Genomic DNA, 7,968 nt, shown 5'->3' on the forward strand with positions numbered 1-7,968 from the left:
CATGCAGTTTATTAGGCTACGGGTGAAGTAAACTGTAAAATAACTTTACAGGATGGTGAAAGTGAAAGTTGATGAGCGAGATGCTGCTTTCCAATAAATATCGAGGGTCTTATTCTAGTGATATCATCGTGAGCACACTCGCTATTTAAAGCAAACATTTTTTTTGTGAGAAAACCATCAGTAGAGTTAAATGCGATGGAAACCCATTTAACTTTTTTTTTTTTATTCGGTTCATGGTTATTTAACCGCCAAAGCTATTTCTAATGTGCAGGTTGTCATCACACACATATTATAGTCTGGTGCCTATAAATCTGTATGTGTTTAAAGTGATCAAGCTAATACATTAAATCAATCAATCAAAATCTCATCTGCTGAAAATGACACACGCAACCAAAACGACATTGCCTGAAATTCACCCAACACTCGAGAGAAAAGACACGTGGTGAGATTCGCCATCAGCGCCAACCGCGTGGTCTCTTTTGCTGTGAGCCACTTCCTGTTCTTCTGTGAGCCCGTGTGGATGTTGTGGCTTTAGGACTGATCAATCAAATTACTGACTCGCTCTTTACACAGGTAAACTTTATTTTATTTTTAACAACTAGAGCTATGGACTACGGTATATACGACAAAAACAAACAAAAGACCACAGCCTTAAAACAGTATCCGGTGTTTTCGGTTTGCTTTGAGCAACCTAGCCTACTGTGTTTACAATGCTAGCTAGGGAACAGTATCCACGTTGTCTTACTTAGCTATGGCTTTATGCAGTAACATTTAGATAACTAGCTACCTCGTCAGGAATATGAAATGGTTAACTGACTAAATGACAGCCAGATAGTTAACGTTAGCTACATTTTGTATGACTAGCGTTAGACCATGTCATTAACAAAGCTAGTTAACTAGCTTACTATTCATCTGTGTGTGTTTTGGCTGACGGGCATTATATATATTTTTGAATAGGCAGTCCTTAGGAATGTAACACCTGATGATTGCAGTGTTTACCAGACAATGAAAAATGTGTTGTCTAGTAAACTAGATAACTCAACTCTTGTCTCGTTTATAGCTAGGTCCATTAACAGCTTCCACGGTGGTTCAGGATAAACCTGAAGCTGATCACATTCATCCAGTGGGCTTGTGTGGTTTTTTTTGTCATTTGTTAATTCATGAGAATATTGTCTGACGACAACTCATCCACGTTACTCTTTTCCAGATAAAACCATGAACCAAGAGAAACTAGCCAAACTTCAGGCCCAGGTCCGGATAGGTGGAAAGGTAACTACTATCATCTCTACTGTTAAAATCTACATTTTTGTTATGACACAGGCATGACTAAATTGTAGTCCCTTCCATATCTGGGAATGTTCAGGGTTGAAGGCAGCTTTTTAGTAGCTTATCTGCCGGTCTGTTTGGTTGAAAGGCATTAGACTTGTCAAAGCAACTGGCAGTCCCCCTGAGCACATTACTCCTATTATGAGCAGATGCTTTGGCCCATCCGGCCTGGCTTTGTCTCTTACTGTTTGGTAAGGGCCTCGTTGTGTCTCCTCTCCACAGCTAGATGGCACTATTGGTGTGGCCTAAATTTAACACCTGCCAAATGTGTGTTGATTTGTGTCATTGGCGGCTATAAGGCGCTGACTAGACCAGGCACGTATGTGCGCAGTCGTGCACGTGTTGGTTTTTGTCCACCCACATCAGACGTGATCAGGACGCATGTTGAGATATCAAAACAAAGATTTAACCAGCGATATTAATTTGGTGGACAGGTAGAAAAGCATTAAACATTTATGGAAATTTAGCTAGCTAGCTGTTGCTAGGTAATTTGTCCTGGGATATAAACATTGGGTTGTTATTTTACCTTTAATGCCCAAGGTCCTCTTCTCTGACAATTAATCCACAAATTAAAGGGGGAAACCAAATATTTTTCTAGTCATCTCTCCTCCTTCCAGGCTTCTACTTCAGTCTTTATGTGGCGGTTGACAACCACCTTTAAGGTGCATCACCACCAACTGGACTGGCGTGTGGACCTCAGTTTGTTTTTAAATCACCCACGCGGGTAATTTACTCCTAGAAACTAATGAGGAGTTGAGAAAGGAGGGACTTGCAGCACGTGAACCGTCACAAATAGAAACGAGTTCTGTTTTAGTGCCTGGCTACGCAGACGCTCGCGAGCAGTGTGGATGCAATGATTGAATAATGTATTTTGCAACACTCGCAAACGTGACGTCTAAATAAAGAACTGACAGTGTCACCAGCAAAGCACCATTACACCTCCTCCATGCTTCACGGTGGGAACCATACATGCGGACATCATCCATTCACCTACTCTGCGTCCCACAAATACACAGCAGATGAACCAAAAATCTCAAATTTGGACAGATTTCCACCAGTCTAATGTCCATTGCTTGTGTTTCTTGGCCCAAGCAAGTCTCTTCTGTGTCCTTGAGTAGTGGTATTTCCGAGGCTGGTAACTAATGAAGTTATCCTCTGCAGAGGTAAATCTGGGTCTTCCTTTCCTGTGGAGATCCAGTTTCATCATAGCGCTTGGTGGTTTTTGCGACTTGAAGAAACTTTCAACGTTCTTTAAATTTTCTGTATTGACTGACCTTCATGTCTTAAAGTGATGGACTGTCATTTCTCTTTACTTATATGAACTGTTCTTGCCATAATATGGACTTGGTCTTTAACCAAATAGGTCTATGTTCTGTATGCCCCCCTACCTTGTCACAACACACCTGATTGGCTCAAACACATTAGGAAGGAAAGAAATTTCACAAATGTAACTTAACAAGGCGCACCTGTTAATTGAAAGGCATTCCAGATGACTACCCCATGAAGCTGGTTGAGAGAATGCCAAGTGTGTGCAAAGCTGTCGTCAAGGCAGAGGGTGGCTACTTTGAAGATTCTCAAATATATAAAATATATGTTTTGAATTTACACTTCACTTAACACTATTTCATAGTTTTGATGTCTTCAGTAGTATTCTACAATGTAGGAAATAGTCAAAGTAAAGGAAAACTCCTAGAATGAGTTGGTGTATAATCATTTGACTGGTACTGTGTATATATTTTATTGTTTTCTACCAAACCTACCACCCTTTAATTATATATTAATTTAATTAAATAATTATATGATTGACTATTTCAAATCACCCAGTTATCTGCAGTTCGCTCCAGGTAAATGTTTGTGTTGTCCTCAGGGAACAGCTCGCAGGAAGAAGAAGGTGGTTCACAGAACTGCAACAGCCGACGACAAAAAACTACAGAGCTCCTTGAAGAAACTGGCAGTGAACAACATCGCTGGGATTGAGGAGGCAAGTCATTACAATATTTATTTATTTTTTAAAAGGAGAGATTGAGTTGACTATCTTCACACTGAGCATGTCAACTAAATCAACTCTTAGCCTCTCCCCTTCCTTCGGGCATCAAATGTAGATCTGAAAGTCTCTGGAATAGGGTCAACAACCGCTTGTTCTTTGAAATGATTAGAATGGTAGACGGCTTGTCCTACGGTCAAATATCGCTGACACCTTTTTTTTCAATCCAATCTGGACCCTGTTCAGTTGCCATAGAAATTCCCCTAATAGAGCTGCCGTGGATGGTTCTTCTTCATGTCAGAAAAGCACGATATGTTCTTCATAGCATATTTCTATCTGAACGTTCCGGAAACATGGTGGTGCAGAATGCTTTTCTAAACCCCTGTCTCTATCCCCCACCAGGTGAACATGATAAAGTACGATGGCACAGTGATCCACTTCAACAACCCCAAGGTGCAGGCCTCTCTGTCCGCCAACACGTTTGCCATCACAGGCCATGCAGAGAACAAACAGCTGACAGAGATGCTCCCAGGCATCCTCAGCCAGCTGGGGGCAGACAGCTTCACCAGCCTTCGCAAACTGGCAGAGCAGTTCCCACGCCAAGGTGGGTGTAGTGGGCTCACTGCATTAGGAATGTATTCAAGACCACTTGATTTTCTCTACATTTTGTTAAGTTTACAGACTGTTTCTTTTTCCCCTGAATGAATTTACCCATAATGACAAAGCAAAAACATGTTTTTAGAAATTAAGTTATTAAAATAAAAATTCTGAAAGATCACATTTTAAGTGTTCAGACCCTTTTCTCAGAACTTTGTTGAAGCACCTTTGGCAGCGATTACAGCCTCCAGTCTTCTTGGGTATGACACTACAAGCTTGGCGCACCTGTATTTGGGGAGTTTCTCCCATTCTTCTCTGCAGATCTGTCAGGTTGGATGGGGAGCATCGCTGCACAGCTATTTTCAGGTCTCCCCAGAGATGTTCGATCAGGTTCCAGCTCTGGCTGGGCCACTCACTGACTTTCAGAGACTTGTCCCAAAGCCACTCTTGCTTTGTCTTGGCTGAGTCCTTAGAGTTGTTGTCCTGTTGGACAGTGAACCTTCTCTCTCCCCCCCAACAGTCTGAGGTCCTGAGTGCTCTGATGCAGGTTTTCATCAAGGATCTCTGTACTTTTCTCAGTTCATCTTTCCCTCGATCCTGACTAGTCTCCCAGTCCCTGCTGTGGAGAAACATCCCCACAGCATGATGCTGCCACCACCATGCTTCACCTTCGGGATGGTGCCAGGTTTCCTCCAGACATGATGCTTGGCATTCAGGCCAAAGAGTTCAATCTTGGTTGCATCAGACCAGATAATCTTATTTCTCATGGGCAGGCAGAGTCCTTTAGGTGTCATGTGCCTTTTTACTGAGGAGTGGTTTCCGTCTGGCCACTCTATTGTAAAGGCCTGATTTTGGGGGGGGTGCTGCAGAGATGGTTGTCCTTCTGGAACATTCTCCCATCTACAGAGGAACTCTGGAGCTCTGTCAGTGACCATCAAGTTATTGGTCACTTCCCTGGAGTGCTGCAGAGATGGTCCTCATTCTCATTGGAAAGGGGCTGATATTTCAGTATTATTTTGCAAACATTTCTAAACCTGTTTTCGCTTTGTCGTTATGGGATATTGTGGTGTCATTATGGGATATTGTGGTGTCATTATGGGATATTGTGGTGTCATTATGGGATATTGTGGTGTCATTATGGGATATTGTGGTGTCATTATGGGATATTGTTTGTAGTTTGAGGAGTACAAATCATGATTTAATCAATTTTAGAATTGGGCTGTAACGAAACAAAATGTGAGAAAAGTCAAGGGCTCTGAATACTTTCCGAATGCCCTGCAGTTACGCAGCCTCACGCCGTCCCCTGGGCAGTTACGCAGCCTCACGCCGTCCCCTGGGCAGTTACGCAGCCTCACGCCGTCCCCTGGGCAGTTACGCAGCCTCACGCCGTACCCTGGGCAGTTACGCAGCCTCACGCCGTCCCCTGGGCAGTTACGCAGCCTCACGCCGTCCCCTGGGCAGTTACGCAGCCTCACGCCTTGTTCAAGAATAAAATGTCAAATTTGACCCTCTTTTTTTTTTCTCCTTCCCGATTGCAGTACTTGACAACAAAGCGATGTCGATCAGCAAACCAGAAGATATCGAAGAGGAGGACGATGTTCCAGGTATTGTTTCTCACGACACACTGCTTTGTTAAAATGACGGCATCATGCGCTCTCTGGGGTGATTATGATGCTGGTAGAGGGGCAGAATGTTGGTCTACCTGCTGTAAGTAGTGGCATCATGCTCTCTGGGGTGATTATGATGCTGGTAGAGGGGCAGAATGTTGGTCTACCTGCTGTAAGTAGTGGCATCATGCTCTCTGGGGTGATTATGATGCTGGTAGAGGGGCAGAATGTTGGTCTACCTGCTGTAAGTAGTGGCATCATGCTCTCTGGGGTGATTATGATGCTGGTAGAGGGGCAGAATGTTGGTCTACTTGTTGGAAGTAGCTTTGAATTAGAGTTTCTGCGAAATGACCTAATGGTACTTTCCTGAAGATTTACATGTATCTCTCTCTCCTCTCTCCATCCACAGATCTTGTAGAAAACTTTGATGAAGCGTCAAAGAATGAAGCCAACTAATGAATCCAACTTCAGGCCCTTTTTACTCATTACCCTCTGCCCTTCCTCAGTATCATCTATTCAGAACCCACTGGGTACCCCCCCAATAACCTATCTTCTACCCATTACACACCTCTCTATCGTGTGGACTCAAAGTGGGATCTGGTCAGTAAGCTGTAGCATGACTTACAGAATCTATCATGGAGAACATATGAGTGTCAGAGCAGTCACCATTCCTATTCTCTCTCTCATGGCCTCAATACACCCAGACCTCCCCTCTCTCTCTCATGGCCTCAATACACCCCAGACCTCCCCTCTCTCTCATGGCCTCAATACACCCCAGACCTCCCCTCTCTCTCTCTGCACAGCTGCTGTTGAAGGAACAACATTGTCCAGTGTTTTAGCCTCAAGGCAAATCAAACTGGTGTTGTCCCAAATGGCTCCCTCTTCACTACTTTTAAACAGGCCCCATCGGGGATTTTAGTCAAAAAGAGTGTACAATGTAGTTGAGAATAGTTGACCATTTTGGTACGGCGCCAGTATACCAACCAACCACCAACTGTAACACAGCAATCCATGTCTCGTATTTTAACAGGTGATCCTATTAATGTCTACATTCCCTGAATGACTAGGGCACCAAGTACCCAGAATGACCCCCTGTCTAGTGCACTACGTTTTGATTAGAGCAAAGGGGGTGCCGTTTGGGAGGCCCAATTACTATCAGTATATCTATCAGACATGACGGTCTAGGCCTTACTGTAGGGTGTCAACAGGTCCTGGTGTAGGCCTTACTGTAGGGTGTCAACAGGTCCTGGTGTAGGCCTTACTGTAGGGTGTCAACAGGTCCTGGTGTAGGCCTTACTGTAGGGTGTCAACAGGTCTAGGCCTTACTGTAGGGTGTCAACAGGTCTTGGTGTAGGTCTAGGTCTTACTGTAGGGTGTCAACTGGTCCTGGTGTAGGCCTTACTGTAGGGTGTCAACAGGTCCTGGTCTAGGCCTTACTGTAGGGTGTCAACAGGTCCTGGTCTAGGCCTTACTGTAGGGTGTCAACAGGTCCTGGTCTAGGCCTTACTGTAGGGTGTCAACAAGTCCTGGTGTAGGTCTAGGCCTTACTGTAGGGTGTCAACAGGTCCCGGTCTAGGCCTTACTGTAGGGTGTCAACAGGTCCTGGTCTAGGCCTTACTGTAGGGTGTCAACAGGTCCTGGTCTAGGCCTTACTGTAGGGTGTCAACAGGTCCTGGTGTAGGTCTAGGCCTTACTGTAGGGTGTCAACAGGTCCCGGTGTAGGTCTAGGCCTTACTGTAGGGTGTCAACAGGTCCTGGTGTAGGTCTAGGCCTTACTGTAGGGTGTCAACAGGTCCTGGTGTAGGTCTAGGCCTTACTGTAGGGTGTCAACAGGTCCTGGTGTAGGTCTAGGCCTTACTGTAGGGTGTCAATAGGTCCTGGTGTAGGTCTAGGCCTTACTGTAGGGTGTCAACAGGTCCTGGTGTAGGTCTAGGCCTTACTGTAGGGTGTCAACAGGTCCTGGTGTAGGTCTAGGCCTTACTGTAGGGTGTCAACAGGTCCTGGTGTAGGTCTAGGCCTTACTGTAGGGTGTCAACAGGTCCTGGTGTAGGTCTAGGCCTTACTGTAGGGTGTCAACAGGTCCTGGTCTAGGCCTTACTGTAGGGTGTCAACAGGTCCTGGTCTAGGCCTTACTGTAGGGTGTTAACAGGTCCCGGTCTAGGCCTTACTGTAGGGTGTCAACAGGTCCCGGTCTAGGCCTTACTGTAGGGTGTCAACAGGTCCCGGTGTAGGCCTTACTGTAGGGTGTCAACAGGTCCCGGTCTAGGCCTTACTGTAGGGTGTCAACAGGTCCCGGTCTAGGCCTTACTGTAGGGTGTCAACAGGTCCTGGTGTAGGCCTTACTGTAGGGTGTCAACAGGTCCCAGCCCTGCCAGACATCACTCGTCTTATACAAAACAAAACAAAATCTTTCTCCTGTTTATTAAAAGCCAAATAAATCTGTGATCATGAATA

The 7,968-nt window shown here is 45.1% G+C and overlaps 1 protein-coding gene across 18 annotated transcripts; it reads left to right on the forward strand.

The window, feature by feature from the left end:
* The first annotated feature begins 408 nt into the window (after positions 1 to 408).
* On the forward strand, positions 409 to 7,968 carry LOC109879692 (transcription factor BTF3 homolog 4). 18 transcript variants are annotated; one of them, XM_031806781.1, is made up of 6 exons: positions 409 to 573; positions 1,208 to 1,269; positions 3,194 to 3,307; positions 3,713 to 3,914; positions 5,446 to 5,511; positions 5,924 to 7,968. In XM_031806781.1, exons 2-6 carry the CDS (start codon positions 1,216 to 1,218, stop codon positions 5,968 to 5,970), a joined length of 483 nt encoding a protein of 160 aa, XP_031662641.1. In that variant the 5' UTR covers positions 409 to 573; positions 1,208 to 1,215; the 3' UTR covers positions 5,971 to 7,968. The 18 variants fall into 18 exon arrangements, 2 of the variants coding, with proteins under 2 accessions (XP_031662641.1, XP_031662639.1); XR_004205756.1 differs by having other exon boundaries at positions 411 to 573; positions 1,208 to 3,307; positions 5,924 to 7,230; positions 7,565 to 7,968; XR_004205758.1 differs by having other exon boundaries at positions 411 to 573; positions 1,208 to 3,307; positions 5,924 to 7,078; positions 7,184 to 7,968.

The sequence above is a fragment of the Oncorhynchus kisutch genome, linkage group LG27, assembly GCF_002021735.2.
Source record: "Oncorhynchus kisutch isolate 150728-3 linkage group LG27, Okis_V2, whole genome shotgun sequence".
In the NCBI taxonomy this organism is placed as follows: domain Eukaryota; kingdom Metazoa; phylum Chordata; class Actinopteri; order Salmoniformes; family Salmonidae; genus Oncorhynchus; species Oncorhynchus kisutch.

Coding starts and splice junctions, on each gene's coding strand:
- LOC109879692 (XM_031806779.1), top strand. CDS start 3,125: ATGATTGACTATTTCAAATCACCCAGTTATCTGCAGTTCGCTCCAGGT. Junction 3,308..3,712: donor ACATCGCTGGGATTGAGGAG/GCAAGTCATTAC, acceptor ATCCCCCACCAG/GTGAACATGATAAAGTACGA. Junction 5,512..5,923: donor AGAGGAGGACGATGTTCCAG/GTATTGTTTCTC, acceptor CTCCATCCACAG/ATCTTGTAGAAAACTTTGAT.